At 41.9% G+C, this 23,477-nt stretch overlaps 1 protein-coding gene across 2 annotated transcripts in view; it reads right to left on the minus strand.

Annotated features, from left to right (window-relative positions):
- Positions 1 to 23,477, minus strand: part of lamb2l (laminin, beta 2-like) — a 68,173-nt gene continuing 44,696 nt past the window's right edge. For both annotated transcript variants that reach the window (XM_086277134.1, XM_086277133.1), the window contains exons 8-35: positions 23,164 to 23,366; positions 22,839 to 22,959; positions 20,034 to 20,222; positions 19,711 to 19,890; positions 19,505 to 19,617; positions 18,613 to 18,692; positions 18,242 to 18,398; positions 14,826 to 14,966; positions 13,849 to 14,010; positions 13,639 to 13,760; positions 10,965 to 11,085; positions 10,403 to 10,595; positions 10,148 to 10,291; positions 8,215 to 8,446; positions 7,960 to 8,123; positions 7,628 to 7,852; positions 7,310 to 7,524; positions 7,114 to 7,210; positions 5,325 to 5,697; positions 5,062 to 5,243; positions 4,662 to 4,909; positions 3,384 to 3,599; positions 3,162 to 3,306; positions 2,861 to 3,068; positions 2,146 to 2,287; positions 1,616 to 1,792; positions 1,312 to 1,477; positions 1 to 598 (exon numbers count right to left, since the gene is read on the minus strand). In XM_086277134.1, the coding sequence (XP_086133260.1) occupies positions 459 to 598; positions 1,312 to 1,477; positions 1,616 to 1,792; positions 2,146 to 2,287; positions 2,861 to 3,068; positions 3,162 to 3,306; positions 3,384 to 3,599; positions 4,662 to 4,909; positions 5,062 to 5,243; positions 5,325 to 5,697; positions 7,114 to 7,210; positions 7,310 to 7,524; positions 7,628 to 7,852; positions 7,960 to 8,123; positions 8,215 to 8,446; positions 10,148 to 10,291; positions 10,403 to 10,595; positions 10,965 to 11,085; positions 13,639 to 13,760; positions 13,849 to 14,010; positions 14,826 to 14,966; positions 18,242 to 18,398; positions 18,613 to 18,692; positions 19,505 to 19,617; positions 19,711 to 19,890; positions 20,034 to 20,222; positions 22,839 to 22,959; positions 23,164 to 23,366 (4,856 nt within the window). In that variant the 3' untranslated portion in view covers positions 1 to 458. The remainder of the gene's footprint in view (positions 599 to 1,311; positions 1,478 to 1,615; positions 1,793 to 2,145; positions 2,288 to 2,860; positions 3,069 to 3,161; positions 3,307 to 3,383; positions 3,600 to 4,661; positions 4,910 to 5,061; positions 5,244 to 5,324; positions 5,698 to 7,113; positions 7,211 to 7,309; positions 7,525 to 7,627; positions 7,853 to 7,959; positions 8,124 to 8,214; positions 8,447 to 10,147; positions 10,292 to 10,402; positions 10,596 to 10,964; positions 11,086 to 13,638; positions 13,761 to 13,848; positions 14,011 to 14,825; positions 14,967 to 18,241; positions 18,399 to 18,612; positions 18,693 to 19,504; positions 19,618 to 19,710; positions 19,891 to 20,033; positions 20,223 to 22,838; positions 22,960 to 23,163; positions 23,367 to 23,477) is intronic.

Below are 23,477 nucleotides of genomic sequence, written 5' to 3' on the forward strand. Positions count from 1 at the left end.
TTTTAATAGGAATGTCAGTGTGTACACCCCATACTAATGTGGTCAAACAACACAAACACTCAACATCTTGAAAGCACTTTTGGTATAGGTAACTGATAACATACTCTGATATAGTCTTTCCACATACAGTAAATCAATTCCATTATTATCCGTTATTATTGGCTATAGAGTGAAATAAATGCTCTTCACAGGTTATCCGCCTATTGTAATAGCTTAAATACATGAACACCACCAAGGGCAGGAGTGATATTGAGGACTCAAACAGTACATGGACAGTTGAAGGCATTTCTGTGACATAACACTTGCAGGTAATGTGTAAAACTTGAAATACCAGTGAAAGAATGGAGGAACCTCCAGAGCAGCGTTTTATTTTCATTGGTGACAAATTTTCTGTTTTCCAGTCACAACAGCAGTTCTAACTCTCCTCTACTACAGCAGCTGATGACACGCAGGAGGCATCATCGCACACAGGTGTTGTAGTTCTGCACTCGATGCCGGATCTCGTCCCGCACACTAGTTGCGTTGTCTTTCAGCTTGTCCAACTCCAAGCGCTGCTTCTCCATCCGCCTCTCATTGTTTTTGAACTTTTCCTCAAGTTCTGCAATCACAGGGAGCAAGAGAAAAGTTAAAGTAACAAGCATGCACAAAAGGCTGAAAGGTTGATCTACAGCCACGTCCTACTACGAAGTTCTTAGTTGTTTGTTTAGAGCCAAAAATCTATGCCAAATCTGCAGATGCGATTGTTAAACCATACAGTACACAATAAACATATCAGTAATAGCTCTATCCTAAATTAATATAGGACTTAAAACTAGTTCCAAGGCAGAAACGCTCACTTGATTTTCACTGATTTGAACTGTGAATTCTCTGCTTTGATGTTTTTAATGTTTCTCTGCATTTCTATCCTGCCCACATATAATGATATTGTTTCATTTCTATCACTTACTTTTAGTCATTTAGTGCCTGTTACAGCACATCCACGGATCCTGTGAAAGGAACTGATCTTTATCTTGGAATATTTTATGAATATTAACAGTGTAACTCTACTCATCTCATCCTCATCTGTGACATCATGTGTTATGTTATGAATCTTGCTGCAGTGACAGCTGCAAGTTATTACATGACTGTGCCATCTAGTCAGAGTCTTTTGTACACTATGAACAATGGCACATTATTTAAACGGTGGTAGTTTAACACGGGAGACTTCTTTACAGGCAATTTCTGGTCAAGTCGCGCACTACGGTCACAATGTGCTGTATGTAGCTCACCTGAAGAACAAAGTCAACACTGAGAGCAGCCATATGAACTTACCGTCCAGTTCTCTTATCCCACTGGTGGCATTCTTGAGCCATTTCTCTGCATCCTCTTTGAGATCTTTGACCCTCTGGTTGATGTCCTTCAGACCTCCAGACACCCCACCAAGAGACTCGATCTTCATCTGCAGCTCACGATACTGTTTCTCTGTGTTGTTGAGGCTCTGGCAGATGATGCAATCGTTTTATTCAAGAATTTATATATATATATATATATATATATATATATATATATATTTATTTATTTATTTATTTATTTATTTATTCAATAAGTTTGGTCCAAACTCCACCAACAGCCTCACCTGCTCCAGTGAAGATGTTAGGTCAGTGGCATTGTCGGCCAGTGCTTTAGCCTCGATTGCCATCTGTCTGTTCTGCTCCGTCTTGTTCTTCAGAGCTTCCACCTCCTTGGAGAGGTTCATTAAACGCATCATGACATCCATCTGCTTGGCGTCTAGGCTCACCAGCTTTCCCTCCACCTGGAAAAAATGAGACATGAAGAAGGAAAGAGTTATGGGAACCACATTGTGCCTTTTTTCCTGTATCCCACCGCTCACCCCAACCAGTCATTTGTTCTACTGGAGCTTTACCGTTAAAAGGGAGTTTTTCCTTCCCACTGTCACCACATGCTTCATCATAAGTCGTCTGATGAGGTTTTCCCTCTATTATTGTATTTTTAACTTACCATATAAAAGCACCTTAATGCAACTGTTTTTGTGATTTTGGGCTATATAAATAAAACTGAAGTGAAATGAACAAAAGTGCTCATTGGGGAGGTAGATTACAGAAAATATGTGAAACCTGTAAATTTACATGTTCCAAGATTCTGTACCTCAGCAGTAGCGTTTCTTGTGCTGTTCAGGTTGTTGTGGGCTTCTTTCAGGGCAGCCTGTGCTTTCTCTATGGCCTTTCCAGATGCTTTTAACGCCTCCTTGGTAATATTGGTCATGTCTTTCACTTCCTCTGCTCGCCTCCTGCACAATAGCACCAAAAATTAGTCAGAGAGAAAACCTTTTTCCTACAGCTCTGCTTAATAAATGCATGTTCAGTGCATTTAATAAGGCTTAATTATACACAGCCTATTAATGCCATGGTTTGCCTGGTGCCAGCTGAACCCAAGGAAAAAGGATAGATGTGTGGATATCCTATTTGAACTTTAATAACAACAAGAAAGACAATATCCGAAACCAAAATTCATGTTGTAGGGTATGGATGATAATAGTGTAGCCACAGAATGCAGGTGTAACAAACATAGCCTTGGAGCAGGGGTGGCAGGAGCAGGAGAGTTTTAGAGGGCTGTTGTAGAGGGGGGCACCAATAAGCATATAAAGAGATCAAATTAATCAATTTGAAATACTGAGCAGCCTTCAGCTTATTGGTGCAGCCCCCTACAACAGTCTGTTTCTCGTGGTCCAGCGGGAATCTTAACTGCCTTCTGCTGAAGGCAACATTCATCTTTTATATGCAGTCACAGTTTAACTTTCAGCAAGCTGGCTTATGGGAAATGTGGTCCTTAATTTCAAAACAAAACAAAAATGATAACTCACTTGGCCTCTTTAGCTGCGTCAAGAAGCTCCTTGACTTTAGTGGTGTGCAGTGTGGTTTGATTTACAATCCCCTCAATATTGCTGATGTTGGAAAGACTTTCCTTTATCTGCGCGATCATTTTGTCCAGAACGGTCCTGTTCAGTGGCAGTGTGATCGACAAGACCTCCTGAGCCACTTTCTCTATGCTCTCTGGGTCGGCTCCCTCCTCTGGGCAGTACAAGAGAGGACAGGGACAAAAGGAGTGCAAATGCAGGAAGCATCAAGTTACATTTAGACATTGAAGCAATATCATCCACATACCAGTGAGAAAGTTTTTAATTTTCTCAATGAACTCTGTCAGGTTCTTATTGCTTTCTTTAAGCTCCTTGCTCAACTTGTTGGCTTTTTCCAGCGTGTTTATCGTCTGGTTCTTCAGTTTTTGTGTCATAGCAGCTATGTCCTGGAGCTGGACACAAGAAATCAAGAGTCAGATCAAAGAAATATTTCACTCATATGAGGCTAAACTACGGATACTGCGAGCACCTTTTTGGAGACTTTCTGCAGCTCCTTACTGGCAGTGTTCAGACTGTCTGTAACGTTCCTGGTGTCATTCAGCGCAGCTACAGATGTGCCCACAGTCCCGCTGCATCCCACTCCTCCACATACATGGTTTCCCTGATTGTCATGGCAGCCGGCACCACCACACTGACTGTCTGGGCAACTGCCATTGACGCTGTTATTGCTGTGACCGCCACACACCTTAAAGATGGCACCATGCACTGACTGAGTTAGTGGGATAAGACTTCAATGCTGGACAGCAAGACTTAAATGCAGTTTTGTTATCAATATAAAAATATAAAAACCAAATATTTTAATTTCCCTACTGCAAGATACTCTTAATAAACAAACAAAAATACAGTGCAAGTAGACAGCTTCACTCTATAGTTGTCAGTGGAGACAACAGACGTGTGTCAGCATTCTCAGACTCACTGGAAATATCTTAATTTTCTTAAAAGCCTGCAAATAAATACCTTAATTTGCAGACTACCATCAGCAAAGAAATGCAGTGACATCATAATGTGTGTGTGCGATCTAATTTGTAAAAATACGATACATGACAAAATGCCATGTATTTTAAATAATGTTTTTAAGGCTCTGAAAAAAAAAACCCCACTGCTGCTACGTTTGCACATCAGGGACTGTCACAATTAAAACATACTCACCAATCAGTGATGGAAAACCATTTTCAATTTCTACTTAATCCTTTAATCATGAGCTGATTTGGCTTTTCCACTAGATGTCACTGCCAGCATAAAATTCCAACACTGTTTTTTGCAGATGTTTCACAATGTTCATAAACAAACTTGGCATGTTGCATGTTTAAAAACACATCAGTGAGGTTTTTTCCTTTTTTTTTGAGTAAACTTCTCTTTTTTTAACAGGTAGAACATGTTGATATTATTAAGAAAACTCCACTTTTTATGAATTTACAATATTAGATGCCTAATGCCTAAGCTTTAATCTCATTTTCACTTTGTCAGTTTTTCTACCTCAGAATGACAGAACAAGTTTCTTTTTCTGGCATGGATTCTTTTAATTAGAGAAAACGTATCTGGAGTTCAGAATTGTCACCTTATACAGTCTCCTGAAAGTACTCCTCGCTGAGGCCTTCCCTACTCCAAATTCTGAGGCTTAGATCTACGCTTATTCCACTTGCCATTCTCTTTCAATGAATGTTGTCTAATCTAGTTGAGGTCATGGTTAGGGTACATACATAACCCTAACCCAACATACATTTTTTTATTATAGCACACTGCTTACCTGGTCGCTCAGCTGATTGACCTGTTTATGGAGGTCGTGAGCTTGTTTTTGTAGGTCGCTGAGTGACTTGTTGTGAGCAGCCACATTACGGTTAATGCTGTTTTCAATTTCATCCAGCAGGTCTTCTGTGCGCGCTCTGGTCTTATTTGACTCTTCCACAGGACTCATAGGACCAAACACTGAAGCGTTGCATTTCATCTCAGCCTGCAGCGATTCCTGATAGTACTGCTTCACTTTCTCAAACTGATCTGTGAGAGACACCAGCAGCTTTTTAAAAGCAACGTATAAAACCTACTCTGCTACTGGATATGGATTTAGTCTGCTTCCTGTATTTACAGCAGCGAGGCTTCATGTGACATGTTCAAGGTTTTCATTTGTGCCTCTGATGGCAACAAATTACCTGCAAACCCTGAGCCGAACAGTTCAAGCAGCTTCTGTTTGTCAGTCACAGTGGTGTTGAGGTCCCGCAGCTCTTTTTCCATGTTATCCAGCGTGTGTCGGAGTGCCCTGTCTGTTTCTGCTGTCGTATTCAGCTCTTGGCCCATGGCCATCAGACGCCCATCAGTGAGGGCAATCTCAGCCCTGAAACACATACAGGATGTTCTTAAAATATAATAAAGTAGCTGATGAGAAACACCAAACGACATGCTGCTATTTCCTCACCTGAGGTCATCGATGCTCTGGCCAATGAGCTGGTAGACCCTGTCCCTGTCCTGCGTAATGATCAGATCCTTCACCTGCTTCAGCTTCCCTTCCAGTTCTTTGATGCGTGCATCCCCAGCTCCCGGTGTGATGCCACCCTTCAGGATCTCCTGCACTCTGGACTGGATGTGATCCAGGTCCCTTCTAATCTGGCACAGGGCGTCATCCCAGAGCTGGAAGCACGGGTGACACTGGATGCATTTTGGGAAGATGCCGGTGAAACCACGAGCGCACTGGTTGCACTGCAGTCCCGCGGCTCCTTCCCGGCATTCACACGCACCCGTTAATCTGTCACACTGGGCAATCTCTGTGCCCTCTGGGTTACAGTTGCATTCTAAGTAGAGGAGAGAGAGAAATAAACAGAACCTCTAAATAAAATACTTGTAACCACACCTCATATCACTAAATACTGCATTTAGGTTATATTAAAGCAAAACTGGGAATAATCATAAAGAAGAGCACTGGAGAAAAGAAAAGAAATAAAATAAAACCAGTCCTAAGATGACATCTTATTATAAAGCACTCTCTACAAAATACTTCGATAAAGAAGCAACTGTCAGGTTAAATTCATCGTGTTGAACAATAATATTTTAACCATTGAGGTTTTTTTTTTTTTTTAATACACAGTCCCCTATTTTCAGATGCGGAAAATCTCAAAAGTTGTTTCATGGATAAGTGGGAGTTGTTTCTTTCTTGCCACATGATTGTTCGGGTGCAAAAATGCAACGTAAATCCATCAAACAGCGAGAGTTTGAACACTACTTGAGAAAAGAAGAATACACCGGTGAGCACATCAACATGAAAAGACCCAAATATCCAAGGAAGACAAAAGTCGCGAATGACTGCGGGGTGATGTGAGGAAGAAATGCTTTCCAGGTGGTTTAAGGTGTATCCTTTCAAAGGTTAGCACAATATTATTGATTATTGTCTTGAAATGAAATGACAGTCTGCAATGTAATGGCATCTTTTCTTTTGTTTTCAAACCTGCATTGAGGTGTACTGAGTCACAGCTGGAAACAAACACAACTGTCCAGAAACTTTCAGACATAACCGCAGATGCTGACCAAGCTGTAGATCTAACCAGCACAGGTGAAACAGATCCCTAAAATCCAGACGTTGCACAAAGCATCGGCTCTTGAGGATAATAAGTAAGTATGAATTTAGTGTAAAACAAGATTTTTAAAAAACACATTTAAGAACAAACAACCAAACACACCAAAATACTCAGCTCTGGTTACAGAAGCCGAAATGTTTGAAGGACTAATTTAACTGTTTGATTAATATATTTCTTGGTAAAGAGTGGATCACTGATGTTACTGGTGTAACATGTCCCTATGTACTGTGTCTCCTGGGTAAGCTATAGAGTTTATATTTCATGCTGCATTTCAAACTTGTAATCTGTCGTAATGTTTGGTATTTACTCTAACTGTTGTGGCAACCTAGTCTGAAATGTTGAAGTGGTTTCACGTGATCTTTGTGCAAATAAATTATAGCCCATCACGGGTGACTTTGTGAAACTGGCCGCCTATTTTTTGAAGAGGGTGATTTTAAATCTGACTGTCAATTTAGTAATTTAGCAGCAATTTGTTTTGATCCCATTTAATCTGAAAGCAATGTGTGGAACACAAATGTATTATATTCTTCATTGAATGATTATGAATTATTATTGTTCACACTCATCATGCTCAGAAAAAACCACCTGTGATGTAAGACGTTACATGGCGTTCATAAAAGTCACAGTGTGATTTACCGTGGCACTGCTCCCGTGGATCTCCCCAGTGGAACAGCTCACACTCGGTGCATTGTTTACCTCCAAAGCCTGAATGACAGTGACACTGGCCTGTGAACTGAAGAGCACACAAACTGGTCCAATACAGGTACACAACAAGCATATCAAAAAGCACATCTGAGGCCCTCTTTAGACAGAAGCTTGCAATCATCCTCACCATGTTGCAGTGAGTTCCCAGAGCGTGCTGCGAGTTGCAATTACACGGCTCACAGCCCTGATCCTGACCGAAGTTCCAGTAGTTAGGTGCACACTGGTCACAGTTATGGCCTACCACATGCTCCCTGCAGAGACAGGCTCCAGTCTGCCGATCACAGTCACAGTGTCCATCGCTGCAAGCAGACTGTAGGGTACCAGCAGTCACACAGGTACAGCCTAAGAACAGGAACAGGTGTGCAGAGAAAAAAAACATAAATCACACACCCACGTTTTTTTTTTTTTAAAGATTATGTAATCCAGTGACTTTGTCATCACTCACGTCTGCAATCGTGGGCCAAAGCGTTGCCATAGTAACCGATTTGACACTGGGCGCAAGACGGGCCGTCAGTGTGGTACAGGCACTTGATGCACTCGCCAGTCCTGGGATCACATGACTCAGGATCCTGGGTGTCTATGTTGCCGTTGCACTCACATGGAAAGCACTGTCCGCCAGGTTGCTCAGGGTTACCATAGTAACCAGGGGCACACTGGTCACACCGAAGACCTACGAGAGAAAAGTTGGAATAAAGATACAAGTCGTTTTCATTTACTTGACAGCACAGTGCTGTCAGTCAAACATGGATGAATGAACCAGTATGAACCAGCGCTCACCCATGTAGCCCTGTTTGCAGTTACACATGATCTGATCAGAGGTGTGGTCAACCTGACAAGATAACGCATTGAAGTTATCGGAGTTGGGGTTATTTGGGCAGGGGCAGGGCCGGCAGTGCTGCCCTGATCCAAGTGCTGGGTTTCCAAAGAACGTGTCCATGCAACTGGAACAAAATGAGATAAAAGATTTGCTTTCAATTTGATCACTCGGACAAAGGAGCTGAAGTGTGAAGTGTGGCACTGAATTTTCCTTACCGCTCACAGAGATGTCCTGCTGTGAAGTCCCTGCAGCCTCGGCATTCTCCCGTGCGGGGATCGCAGAGGTCTGCATGGCCGTTACACTGACAGGGGGTGCAGCTGGGGAAGCCCCACTGGCCCGGCTGACAGTCAGAGCACTGCCGCCCTGTGGCTCCTTGTCTGCACTGACACTGGCCTGTAACTGGGTCACACTGGTGGCTCAATGAGCCGTCGGAGTGGCAGTCACAGGCTGGGTAGGGGAGTTTAGAGGGTTATATTTTGTTTTTCCCCCAAACATGAATATATATATTTATATATATTTAAAAATACAGCTGCCTTACCAATGAGTCACACTCATATTTACATGAACGTGTGTGTATAAACCGACTCTTTAAAGTTTCTTCTTTTTCCCATTAGAACGAGCAAATGTGTCACTTTATAAGCTTTTCTCTGATTTGCTTTATGTTGAACATTTAATCTTGCTTAGAAAACTTATGATCATTATTATTATTCTAAATGGCCCTGATTTGTATCTCCTAAAAGAAAGAAAACAGCAAGTTAAATAAGTAGCTTCGTTAATACAGAACAGAGTATGTGAGCCCATTTTTACAGTCGCACATGTGATTTACATATTTCATGTCTACATGTCTCATCATTTAACCTACAATTCATTCTAGGTGTGCGTTTGTGCACATGGCCTCGAACACAATGTCAGTAAAACCAACAAAACCATGTCAGGGTGATTGTATTTCTCCCTGACGGGGAAAACGAGCCTGAGTAATAAATGGATTTATGACAATGTTTATTTTGCAAAACAGCTCATGAGCAGGGAAAAAGAAAATAAAAGAAAATTACAGCTGAAACAGAAGTTAGGAAACAGCCACTGAATGCATCTGACCTTCAAAATGATTTTCTTAGACAGTGCTTTATAGTTACAGAGAAAAAACACCTTTCCTGGCTCTATTTCTACAAGTAAAAGTATATAAAGGGCATTCACACACGAAGCGATTTATAATGTCATCGAACTATAGGGAACATTCTGGGCTCTGGTTGCCTAGGTAACTCTGTAATGCACTTAACACTCTGCTATATGTTAATCCAGGGGTGGGCAATCTCAGTCCACGAGGGCCGAGGGCCGGTGTCCCTGCAGGTTTTAGATCTCACCTTGGGTCAACACACCTGAATCACATGATTAGTTCGTTACCAGGCCTCTGGAGAACTTCAGGACATGGTGAGGAGCTAATTTAGCCATTTAAATCAGCTGTGTTGGTTTGAGGACACATCTAAAACCTGCAGGGACACCGGCCCTCGTGGACTTTGCCCACCCCTGTGTTAATCAGTGGTATCCTTAGAAGTTGTGAAACTTTAAACTTTAGGACCTGCCCACTTCATACTGCCAGTGATTATTTAACAGTCGTCATTTTAGGTCTGCGAATGTCAGTGAGTTTTGTGTGGTGTCTCAGGTCCCCAAGGATCGCTTGTGTAAAATCACTTGAAGAGGATGACCTTGAACTCCCAAATCAAATGAACAAGCTTGTTGCACAGTTCTTGCTGCTCTTACAAACCTCACCGTGCTGCAGAAAGTTGTTGTGTATTTTTAGGTAGAAATGAATTAACAGTTATCATTTCAGCATCAGGCTACAAGTGCACAGACAGCTGCTCACAGTGAAAATCAGAAAAGACTGAAACCAAGAGAACGCTCATGAGCAAGTAGCTCAAGAATGTATATATATTTAGAGAGGGGACTGAAGACTTTTGTAAATAAGAGGATTCAGGTTTCAGCTTTCAAAGTAAAACACGTTTAGAGTTTGTAAAGTTTAAAATCTATGTAATTTCAAGTTAAACCTACAACACTATAAAGTGATTTATTGTGCTGTAGATTATTGTGTGAAATCACAGTTTTATAAACAGAACTATATGACAGACTGAGCTGATCAGTGGGCAGACTCACCAGTGCAGCCGCTCACACCGAAGCCGTAGGTCCCCGGGGCACACTGGTCACAGCGCCTGCCAATCACGTTGGGTTTACAACGGCACTGACCTCCCACTACGTCACACTCACCGCTGAGGGAGCCCTGAGGGTCACACTCACAGGCTGGATACAGCAGATATGAATAAATGGAATACACAAAAGGAAATGTTTATCATTTAAAACAGTGCTGAGTTTGAATGGATTTGTCATCCTCGTGTTTTTGTGTCTACTTACGCAGGGCACCGTCGTGAATAATGGAAGAAATACTGCAGATGAGTTTAGAGCACATCTCAGCCAGTGCAGGCATCGGAGTGATCATAAAGGAATCAAGACACATGTAGCGGATCATCTCCTCCTGACGCTGCTCTGACTCTGGTGTGTTACCTTGAAACCCAGGAAGCTCCATGTATTTAGGGATCAATACCAGCTATTGGGCGAAAAAAGAAAGCTTTGAGACAGCTACATCAATTAATGTAAACAGGAATGATAAGAAAATGATCTTAAGTTCTTAAATCAAAATGTATATTATTATTATTATTATATGTACAATCATTTCGCAACTTCTGTTACTGCAATTGGATTGTCCCACCACTAGGGGGAAATGTGATGGTGCAAAACACCAAGCAACACCCCCACAGGCCACCCACTGCTGCAGCTCAATTGGACCATGTTCAGACTTAACAGCCATACTAGTAAAAGCACAGCCAAAGCCCACTAAGCCATGGTGATGTCAACTTCCAGCACTTCTGAATGAGAAGGGCATAATGAAAGGGGAAGGCTTCCAGTCTTAGCTCACCGAGTCAATAAGAATGAAGGCAGTGAGATGTCTGTGTGTGGCGCCATGACGCTGGAACCTGATTGTAACCACGTAACGATTGCTGGGCTCAAAACAAAATGGTCTGGGCATCTGGATGTATCTGTAAGAACACATTGAACATGAAAGAACATGTAATGATAGATATATTTTATACTTTATCTTACTTTTACTTTCCACTCTCATTTCATGTGTGGAGAGGCAACATTAACAAAGCCTGTGAAGTGACAAATCGTGGTTGTCATTCACAGGCACATTCACAAAGGTCCAGCTATGTCGGCATATTTGTGCCTTGAAGTTATTATGACAGCATATGAAGTTTTAGAGTCAAATCTACTAAGTAGGACAAATTAGCATTGGGTCACAATCACAATAAATGCACTGATAGGAGTAGAAAGTTCTGGTGACTAACACTAACAATGTGTTAATTTCTAAGCAAAGACTTTTAAAAGCAGAAAATTAGAAAACAATGTAAGAAATTTGCAGATTTGATGAGAGAGCATGAGGGAGAGAGATAGATGCTAATCAAAATAACACAGTGTGAGCCTTGGTTTTATAAATGTGGTTCTCTCTGAAAACAGCATGGCAAATGAGATCAATAACAGGGCTTAGTGCTGTGCAGTTAAAACAGCTTTTAGTGACTAGAAAACACCCAATATGAAAGTAAACTACAGAACAGTACCATGCCAGTTTGCTTCCTGTTGTTTTTTAGAACAAGCATTTTATACCAGGGTTGACTTGAGCTACCCATATTTGCTGTAACTCCTGCGTCTGTGTTTTGGTCTCACTTTACTAATTGGTTTTAGCTGACAGATCCACTGCGGGAGAGAAAGGAAGCTGTGATATGCTCCGGTTGAAGTGCCAGATCCGGGCAGGGTCTTAGTTCCAGATGAGTTAAAACTCTGAAATGCTTTTCAGCAGAAAAGCTAAACCATTTCAGTTTTGAGCATTTTAACTTATACCCTGTTTATGTTTCCTCTGTTTCTCTATACAAATAAATGAAGAATTATGACTTTGACTCTGCAGTCATCAGTCTAAAGTGCTGACCTTCCTCCAAAGGAATATAAATTTTATCCCACAGAAAATGATCCCTGCGAGTGTCACCCACTACAGAGATGTTATCAAATGGTGATAAAGTCTATAAAGATTATAAAAATATACCAGTAAAATGCAACATAGCTGTAAAAATGACAGAAAATTGTTAATCTGGTGATTTAGCGCACAGTGTTGGAAAATAAACAATTTTAATTGCGGTTAATTATTTTATCAATGAGTGGGCGCTCTGTGCTGCTGTTTATTTCTAAAGTGATGGTTGCTTATTAGAGTCCTGAAACTTACTGTCCCAAAAACTGCAGGAGGGTAAAGTGCAGGGGTCAGCAACCTTTAACGTCCAAAGAGCCATTTGGACCTGGTTTCCACGCAAAAGAAAACACTGGGAGCCGCAAATACTTTTTGACATCTAAAATGAAGATAACATTGTGTATATATAGTGTTTTACTCTTATGCTCTGTGTGAACAACTAAGGTGTGTTGCTTATGAAATCCATGAAGTGCTACAGAGGAAATTACATTTTATTTATGTAATTAACATATTTTGAACTCTTAAAGAAATATAACAAAAGGAAAGACACCCAGCTGAACTAAAATGATCCATGTAGCAAACAAAAACTGCTGTGAGCCGCCATCCTTATATCGCCTTTGGGCTTTTGGACCTGGCTTTTAAAAAATAATTGGAAAAAAAGCACTATGCTGCTCAAAAAAGAAAAATAAATGTTTGCAAAATTCTACCTAAATATGTATTTTACCAGTTTAAGGTGTGTGGCGGGGCGTGGTCTGCTGCGCCGCTGCAGGGGAGGCGGACGCACCTGAGCGGCACCCGCAATCACGCCTCGCCGCCTTAACGTCCGTGCTATCTGTGCTGTTGTGTTGGTATGTGTCGGGCTGTGAGCTGAAAAGCTACAGCCGGCTGTATGCGTACAGCAACTGTGTGTGAAAAGTGGTCAATAAAGAGATGCTGAAAAGCGTGTTCATGCAAACATCGTCGGGTCTGCTGTGATATGTTTACAATGGCACTTCTGCTCCTGAACCTCTGCGCACAGTGAAGTGACTGTAAGCTGTCATCTGTGAGGCGTGAGCGGTGTTTGGTTTTAACATAGTTCACGGTGGAGAACAGCTGCTGACACAATGTGGATCCGAAGATCCATAATTGGCCTACCTGGGGTTTAAAGTCTGGATAAATGCACGGCGTTTCGGCGGGTATACCGGCTTCCGCGAGTGTGACGCTTATTTTGAGCGATGAAAAAATAATAGAATATTATTTTATTTTTATATTTCAATATCACAATAATCTTCCAATTTAGAACTACAAGTTAAAAAAGAACTAACATAAATAAAATCCACTTCAGCTAAATACTTGTTTATTACTAATTTATTTTCCCAAACCACGCGGAGCCGCACTATAAGGACTAAAGAGCCGCAGGTTGCCGACCCCTGGTATAGTGGAATAAGCCTGACTGAGAGCAAGTTACAGTTACAACAATGTAATGATGCAATTTTTCCTGAACAAATCCTGCAAACATACTGGCTGTGATGGCTCCCTCTCTGGATTACATGCAAACCCCATGCACACTCGCATGCATTCATTCAGGTCCTGTTACCTGTTGTGGTGTGGCAAAGTGACAGTGTAGAGCTGTTCAGTAGGTAGGAGGTTTCCACACCGGAGACTGGAGGGCAATTCTACAGATGTAATACTAACAACAGCCTCCCAGTTCTCTGTAGACTACACACAAAAGGAAAAAGGCTTTTACTTCTATTTTTGCTTTTTTTTTTTAAACAAAAAACATCATATTCTCTCCATACTCACACACCTCAGGTTCATAGCGGATCATGATGTCATACTCCATGGGATAGGGTATGTTATCAATGGTGAAAACCAGACCAGCGCCATCTTTAACACGGGAAAAACCAGGTCCTGTCCATGTCACCATATGGCTGAGAGTGTGCTCTCTATGAACGGTCCTCACATCCGGCTGAATAACAAAGACACATCACCAAAGCATGGCTTTCTTTTTGACCTATTATCACTTCTACTTTATGCAATACTTGTGCTATTTTCTGTTTCCTCTTACTGACATAACTGACTTCCTGCCAGCAGCTCTGAATTAAAGGTCGGTGGAATGAAAAAGTCTCATAAAACAACTTTTAAAATTACCAAAGCTTACCAAATAAATGTAAATCATCTTGACCGGTGTCCCCATCAGTGTTATTACAACAGTATTATTATCACGTTGCTATTCCAACAGTAATTCTTTCTTTAACTCTGTTTTGACTTCCAGTCTACCATCTGTTAATACAAGACCTGATATATTAAAATTAAATAATAAAGAATACTTTTTCATTATGTTTTTGACTCTTTTGGGATTCCTGTTCTTTAATCTGTCCCAGTGTTGGTGGTCTTGTACCCACTACCCCCACACTCTTTTTTCAGGTTGACTAGTTTGTGCTGATATCATTGATTTGACAGTTAAGCTTTTAATTAGGCAAACTGACGTCCACTTGGAAAGTGGTCTACGTGCACATGACCACAAACGCCTAAAACTGTAGACATTAGTAATGCTCTGCTATTTAACTCTCCTGATACAACTGCAGAGTCTTATTGGAGGCTGTAGTCTAATAATGACTGTTTCTTTTATTTTTCCATGCAATTTATATCAGTAAGCATAGGCTAAATAACAGAAACACCTCAGTATAAAGAGGCATAGTACAGTGGTGAGCTGTTCCTATTAGGGGTCTTCACAAACCAAAAATTAAATGAATAAGTCAATAAAAGAAACAAAAATCATACTGTTTGTTGAAGCTGCCGAATACGTCTCAGTGCTGCCTGATGTTGCTGCGACTTGGCAATGTTACGGTGCCGCCGGTGCCTCCTGAGCTGGTTGCTGAGGTGCTGAACACAGTCATTAGTTGCTTGTTGGCGAACTTGGCCCTGGAGGGGAGAGAAGAGGAGAGTTTTGACTTTTAACTGACTGTTTAAGGAAAATAACATTTTTATTTCTAGTTCTCCACACACAAAAACACAAAAAAACACCATCCCATCTTCAACAGTGTCAAATTTATATACGCCACACAAATACAAACAAATTTTCACAAGCAAGTAAATAACAAAAAATGTTTTTTATCAAAAGTTATCAAACTGAGATGAAATGATCTGAGTCTTTCGTGCATAGAACATTTAGCAAAACATGTCAAAACACCTTCACTTTGGTTTCGTCTCCTGTGCTCAAATTGCTGGGGTGTAACAGAGAGAAACAATGATAAGAAAAATGTGAGATGTTTTTGTGTGTGTGCTGTTTGTTGTACAGCAATAATAAATTGTGACATGTCGGTATCTGTGATCTGGTCTAGCGATGTCATGGATTACTTCAGCTGTGAAGGCCTACACAGAGATCCAGCACTTTGACTACATCTTGCTTATTCTACACCATCCTGCAACTTTAACAACTTAAAGACACCAACCCTTATTTGTTCAAGCAATATCTTCACTTGTTTAGTGTCTCACATTTCTTCTCATAACATTCCTGAGTCACTGAAGTTTTCCCTACATTCCTGCAGCTGTGATGTTGTAAGTGAGGACTGTTGCAGCTTGCCCTGAGGGCTAAAGGAGGAACTATTGTATGCTGTGTGTCTATTAACAATGAGGAGGATGGCAGCAGGTGGTGAGTGCAGAAGACAGAAACAGTGGACAACAAATGTACAAATGTGGGTACAAACACGTGGTAAACAACAAAAACAGTGATGTGAAGAAGAATGGAGTCTGATAGGCATGTAAAATTAGTTGCCGATTACAGGAACAGACTTGTCGCAGTGACAAGATCTCCTTGTTGAAACAGGGTGGATGGGGGGACCCTTTTGTAGTCTGGTGATCAGTCTGGTCCTATCCGGTCCATCCGTCTGGGTTGCAGGGGCAGCAGTCTAAGCAGAGACTTTCCTTTCTTCGGCCACTTCTTTCAGCTATTTTACAGGAGGCCGAGGCGTTCCCAAAGCAGCCAAAGGACACCCTCGAGAGTGTTCTGGGTATATGCCAGGGCCTCCTCCTGTTAGGACATGACTGAAATACCTCACCTAGGAGATGCCCAGGAGGCATCCAAGTGAGATGGTCCAAGTATCTCAAATGGCCCTCTCGATGTAGAGTATACATAAACTCCTCCACTTACAGCAGCCACTTGCTCCGAGCCAGGAGTGGAAACTCCACCCTTTTCATCTGAGAACCATCACCTCAGACTTCACATCATAACCGTTTTACACTCAACTACAAACCCAAGCCTCTTCCAATGCAAGATGGAAGTCATGGCTCAATGAAGGCAACAGAACCACATCATCTGCAAAAAGCAAAGATGAACTCCTCAGAGCACCAAACTCACCACCCGCTACACCTCGGCTGTGCCTAGAAATTCTGTATCTTTTTCATTCTTCTCCATAAAAGCAATAAACAGAAGTGGTAGCAGAGAGCAGCTCTGGTGAAATCCCATTCCACTGAGAAAGAGGCTGACTTATCACCAGCCAGTTTATTTTGGGATAGCTCCCAAAAATTAGTTCAATGTTCTATGAAACCAAAACACTCCTCCACAGGACATACTGAGAAATGCAGCCTTCTTGAAGCCCACAAAACACATGCAGACTGGTTCGGCAAGCTCCCACGCAACCTTGGATGTGGTTGAAAGGATAAAGAGCTGAACCATTTACATGCGGAAATTGCAACCGGTTGCAAGTTCTGTCAAAACTCAGGAACAGGACACAGGTCTGGGTGGAAAGTACTCAGGGCTCCCAGTTTCACCAGCAGAAGCTGTTGTTGTAGCCAGTTACTCTGGTCATTGTTTCCAATTGTGGATAATTGAAAAACTTAATAAAAAGCTAAAAATGTGATGAAGGATAATTAACTGATGCTTGATGGTGAGTGAAATCTTTCTTTTGCTCACACAGTTTCCAAAAAATACAAAAGACAGGCAGAAGAAGAGACTCTGACCTTTTGCTGAGATGTGTGTGTCTTTTACGTAGAGATACTGTAAGTGATCGGTGACCTTTGAGGTTTCCTAAGTGAACATGTTGGATCATACAGCTCATTACTGAAAGCCACACTATGTGAACATACTTCCATGGATACAGTCGTCATGTATCACATTCTTGCTAAAACAAGAAAAAAGCCTGTTAATTAAAGTCGTGTCCATTTAATTAATGAATTTTTGTGACAGAGATCCCACTATATGACAGGAGTTCTCTACACAAACAAAAAGGTCCAAAGGAAACTTTATTAGGGGTTACAAGATGGAACTATACCTCTTGGATTAGAGTGACTCCACACACACAATCCAATCCTCCTGAATGGGTAAGCAGATGCAGAAACTATAACGTAGCTGTAATCAGCAGCAGTCCTTTTTTATAAACCCAGGTTAAAATCTTCAAGCGCTTTTATGAATTTGTCAAATTTAGGGCTACTACTAAGATCTGTTTGTGTGTTTTAACACCTCATGTGTCTTCTTGCAGCAGCTAATCATGCTTTTTCTCACTTTGAGCTCACAACCATCTTCTTGAAAAGCGGTTACATAACCTCTCCACCATCAATCAGTATTTCAAACCTGCTGCATGCATGAGACACAAACACGTCTAAGTTCTAGGTTTATGCTTGCACAATGGCCTTCCTTAAACTTTACAAATGGCTTGCTCTCCCCAGCTTATGATTTTAAGTGAATTTTGCATCTACTCATTTGGGGTTTGGGGTAAGCTCAGCATTTTTCTACAATATGGCCTGCATTTGTATAGCGCTTTTCTAGTCCTTAAGGACCCCAAAGCGCTTTACATTACATTCAGTCATTCACCCATTCACACACTGGCGATGGCAAGCTACATTGTAGCCACAGCTGCCCTGGGGCGCACCGACAGAGGCGAGGCTGCCGGACACAGGCGCCACCAGGCCCTCTGACCACCACCAGTAGGCAAACATGGGGTTAGTATCTTGCCCAAGGATATTTGGCATGCAGCCAGGAGGCAGCCTGGGATCGAACCACCGACCTTCTGATTGGTGGCTGACCTGCTCTGCCACCTGAGCTATAGCCACCCCACCCCCATTCGCTTCTTCAAATAAAATGTACGTTTTTGAAGTTAGATTCTACAGTGTGTTGTTTTGACGTAGTCAGCCTAGTAGTATGAGCCAATGATCGTAAATGTGAATAAGTGGTTTACACGGCACCATGCTGCTGTGCTCACCGGCAGTACGGGGTCAGCAGGAGAGTGTCCGGTGGCATCTTCGGCCTCATACTTGTAGAAGTCCAGCGGAGCGCAGAAATACCCGGGCTGCACATCAGAGCATTGCCGGCCAATTAGGTGCCTCCTGCAGTCACACTGGCCGGTTTCCATCATGCACCTTTAAGTATCACATACAACAATGTGTAGACAGCCTTTTACTGGTGTTCTTGAAATCTCCTGTCTATTTGTTGTCTGCACAGACCATCAGACTGAATGAGTCACAGCCTCACTTCGTGTCCACTTGATGCTTTTTGCATCTAAACGAAATACTTGCAATTTACAGAATGCTTAGTTCTTAAAAGCAGAACACAGACGATACAAAATCTTTTTACCTGTTGTTGAAGGCTCCTCCAAAGTCACAGTCACAAGGTCTGCAGCCTGCCAGGTCATTACTAAGGCCCCAGTATTCAGGCTGTAGGAGGAACACAAACCTCACAATTAGCTTTTTTCACAGTTCATGTACACTTTTTTTTGTACACTGCTGCTTTATCATGAACAGTCAAAGCAGAAGTTCTATTTGTAATCGTGCTAGTGATCCATGGCTAATCTGCAGTCAGCAGAGACTGAAGGAGTCACTTGGATGAGTGACAAAAACATTTCTCCCACTGAAAACATTACATCCACATGAACAGAATCAACTTTTTGGGATTTCCTAACCTGGATGGTTGTGCATGCATCAAGACATAAACTCCACTCAGTGTTTTATTAGCGCACACACTCTCTGGTCACCTCATCTAATAATATGGATGTTTAGGTTTCCAGGCTGTAAATGAAGGCAGTTTCAACTCTTGCAAAGAGCTCACTGCACTGTATTCTCTGTCATTACACAGGCCAAGTTTACCAAAATAACAGCAAGAAAATAGCGCTATTGAAAGTGTCTTTTTAAACAACAGCCCAGTGCATATAGCCGATTAATGCAATCATGTCGGCCAGTTCAGATTCAGTCCGATTGCTGAATACAAAATTGCTGTGATGACGCACGGTTTAGGTATAGATCCCACACAGAATTTTAAAATATGGCCCCATTAGTTTAACAAGTCAAAGACAAACATCTTCCAGTGCATTATTTAAAGATCCTCACTTTCACCTCCTTATTTTTATTCTTGGACTGCACTGGAATATCTACACAGAGTAGATTTTCATGCATTCAAGGCCTGCTATTGAGCAAACCTGGACATGAGCTTAGGATGAAACCTGAGAGACAGAACAACGACTGTTACTAACCAGACACTGGTTGCAGTAGCGGCCGGTGACATATCTTTTACAGGAGCAGTCCCCACTGATCTGATCACAAGGAGCTCCCATCACGATGATGCCACGAGGATCACAGTTGCAAGCTGATGAATAAAGACACAGAAACATGAATGCACATAAAGATTTGAGATATCTACTTTTGTTCAAACACATTTTGGCGGCAGATGAACACATACGTTGGCAACCCAAAGGGTCATTCTGGCTGAGTCCATAATAACCCTCCTTGCAGTCATCACAGCGCGTCCCCTTCACGTTGACTTTGCAGCGACACTGTCCCGCAATCATTCCCATTTCAAAGTTGGTGTGGGTGTCACACACGCCTCCCTCCAATGACCCCACTGGGTCACAGTCACAGGCTTAAGTGAAGGAATGATGGAGATTGTAGGTAAAAGATGACAGGAATGACAGGAAAATTTTATGTTTCAGAGCAAAATTCCTTTTTTATACTCAGTACTGAATTTCTGTACCAAAGGAGAGAATCAAGGTATGAGAGACTCACAGATACAAACCCGTGGATCTCTAACATCTCTGTTTGGATCTTGGTAGTAGAAAGGTTTACACGTCTCACAGTTGCGTCCCATAGTGTTGTGCAGACAGTCATCACAAACTCCTCCAGTAACATTACCCGTTGCCATATACACTGCCATGTCAAAGTGGCAGTGGTCCGAGTGGCCATTACAGTTACACTCTGCAGAAACAGGCAAAAACAAAATGAGAACAGTTAAAGAGCAATTAGAGCAAACTTATTTTACGTCTTGGGTCACAAAGCAAAACTCTCCCATCTGTCAGTGTAAAGATGTTTAACTAAATGTTTAACAGCTTAACGTAAAAAAGAAGTCCAGTTTTTTTACATGATAAAAAAATGCTGCTGTAGTAATGAAAGAAAGCTGTCAGCAAAAAAATCCATAAATGTTTAAAGTTACGGTAGCAATTATAATAAAAAAAACTTGTCATTGTAAAAAATAAAAATTTACAGTACCAAGTGAAAAAACGGGAACTTTTCTGCGTTTTAACTGTTATTACTTTGGTGTAGTATCAAAGGGAACGGGGGAGGTCTTTACGAGTAGGAAAAACTATAAAAGCTATGACAACACAGTAAAAAGTCAGAAATCGATGCCTTCTATCACATGTCCGAAGCTGTCTAGCTGTCTGGAGGCTTTGGGCTTATCTTTGAAACCCCTGATTTAGAGGAACATGAATACCATTCTGACCACCCTTTTTTTGGGTGGCGTCCTAATAATAATAATGATACCCTAAAAACTATCACATCGCATTACCTTCTCCCATCTCCTTTAGAGGTGACCTATAAAGTAAATTTCTAGCTTTATATCTTTATTCCTGGACACCAGAGTAGCCCAGCATAGCTACATACAGTGGGGCAAAAAAGTATTTAGTCAGCCACCGATTGTGCAAGTTCCCCCACTTAAAATGATGACAGAGGTCAGTAATTTGCACCAGAGGTACACTTCAACTGTGAGAGACAGAATGTGAAAAAAAAAATCCATGAATCCACATGGTAGGATTTGTAAAGAATTTATTCGTAAATCAGGGTGGAAAATAAGTATTTGGTCAATAACAAAAATACAACTCAATACTTTGTAACATAACCTTTGTTGGCAATAACAGAGGTCAAACGTTTACTATAGGTCTTTACCAGGTTTGCACACACAGTAGCTGGTATTTTGGCCCATTCCTCCATGCAGATCTTCTCGAGAGCAGTGATGTTTTGGGGCTGTCGCCGAGCAACACGGACTTTCAACTCCCGCCACAGATTTTCTATGGGGTTGAGGTCTGGAGACTGGCTAGGCCACTCCAGGACTTTCGAATGCTTCTTACGGAGCCACTCCTTTGTTGCCCGGGCGGTGTGTTTTGGATCATTGTCATGTTGGAAGACCCAGCCTCGTTTCATCTTCAAAGTTCTCACTGATGGAAGGAGGTTTTGGCTCAAAATCTCACGATACATGGCCCCATTCATTCTGTCCTTAACACGGATCAGTCGTCCTGTCCCCTTGGCAGAAAAACAGCCCCATAGCATGATGTTTCCACCCCCATGCTTCACAGTAGGTATGGTGTTCTTGGGATGCAACTCAGTATTCTTCTTCCTCCAAACACGACGAGTTGAGTTTATACCAAAAAGTTCTACTTTGGTTTCATCTGACCACATGACATTCTCCCAATCCTCTGCTGTATCATCCATGTGCTCTCTGGCAAACTTCAGACGGGCCTGGACATGCACTGGCTTCAGCAGCGGAACACGTCTGGCACTGCGGGATTTGATTCCCTGCCGTTGTAGTGTGTTACTGATGGTGACCTTTGTTACTTTGGTCCCAGCTCTCTGCAGGTCATTCACCAGGTCCCCCCGTGTGGTTCTGGGATCTTTGCTCACCGTTCTCATGATCATTTTGACCCCACGGGATGAGATCTTGCGTGGAGCCCCAGATCGAGGGAGATTGTCAGTGGTCTTGTATGTCTTCCATTTTCTGATGATTGCTCCCACAGTTGATTTTTTCACACCAAGCTGCTTGCCTATTGTAGATTCACTCTTCCCAGTCTGGTGCAGGTCTACAATACTTTTCCTGGTGTCCTTCGAAAGCTCTTTGGTCTTGGCCATGGCAGAGTTTGGAGTCTGACTGTTTGAGGCTGTGGACAGGTGTCTTTTATACAGATGATGAGTTCAAACAGGTGCCATTCATACAGGTAACGAGTGGGGGACAGAAAAGCTTCTTACAGAAGACGTTACAGGTCTGTGAGAGCCAGAGATTTTCCTTGTTTGAGGTGACCAAATACTTATTTTCCACCCTAATTTACGAATAAATTCTTTACAAATCCTACCATGTGAATTCATGGATTTTTTTTTCACATTCTGTCTCTCACAGTTGAAGTGTACCTCTGGTGCAAATTACTGACCTCTGTCATCATTTTAAGTGGGGGAACTTGCACAATCGGTGGCTGACTAAATACTTTTTTGCCCCACTGTACATCTTAATTTATCTTTCTAGCATATATTTATTTTTAATTTAAACCCCCAAAAAGTGTCTCAGTTATCTTGTAAAACAAGAAACGTGAAAATATGTTTTCACTGGTTGACAAAAAGCCCCATTAATCATATTCAGATACTGTCACAGTCACAGAAAGCCGACTTCATCAGCTGACTGCGCTGCTGCTGGTAGTACCAACAAAGGGCTTGTTCTCTATTTCCTTAAATAGTCTAAAGGTTAGAAAAGCACATTTGACAACTATAAAGAAAGAATTTCAGCTACAAATGTTTCCATCTGAATTTTGAAGGAGTGCATATTTGCCCCACCTCTGCAGGTGTGAGGGTTCTCGGCCTCCGCTGGTCTCCACGGCAGGTCATGGTGGAAGTTCCGGCAGCGCTCGCAGTTCAGGCCTTCTGTGTTGTGTTTGCACACACAGCGACCGTGGATCTGAGCACAGCAAGATGAAAGGTGACAAGGATGAAAAGTGACATGGTTAGTATGGGCAGTGCAAATGAGAAGGCTGTGATTTACTGTGCTGCTGTTGATTATTTTAAACAAGAAGATAATTTTCCATTTTCCTTTAGTCTTACAAAGGATATGCTGATAATTACAGATTCAGTGAGTTTTTGGCAGTATCATCCACTAACTGACCATGCCGATCTCCCTGGCGTTGACCCCCGGCACAGGAGCGCACTCTGAAGCATGTCCGTAACAGAAGCAGCTCCCTCGCACTACCAGCTCATAGATAGCGTAGTAATATTTCTGCAGGACTTCAGGGCGTCGGTCCAGAAGGTCATCTCCCAGAGTGTTGAGCTTTGTGAAGTTAATGCGCAGGTTGGTGATGCGCAAAAGATCTGCAAAGGAAATGTTTTTTAAAAAGTCAGCCAGATTTGCAAGATAAACAACATTAAAAAACGAGGCTGACAGTTCATTAATATGCACATTTTTTCCTTGACATTTTCTAC

Source organism: Aulonocara sp. 'chitande type north' Nkhata Bay, linkage group LG20 (assembly GCF_057382095.1).
Source record: "Aulonocara sp. 'chitande type north' Nkhata Bay isolate Kocher_YH1m ecotype deep benthic linkage group LG20, A_spYH_male_GT1.1, whole genome shotgun sequence".
NCBI classification, from domain to species: Eukaryota; Metazoa; Chordata; class Actinopteri; order Cichliformes; family Cichlidae; genus Aulonocara; species Aulonocara sp. 'chitande type north' Nkhata Bay.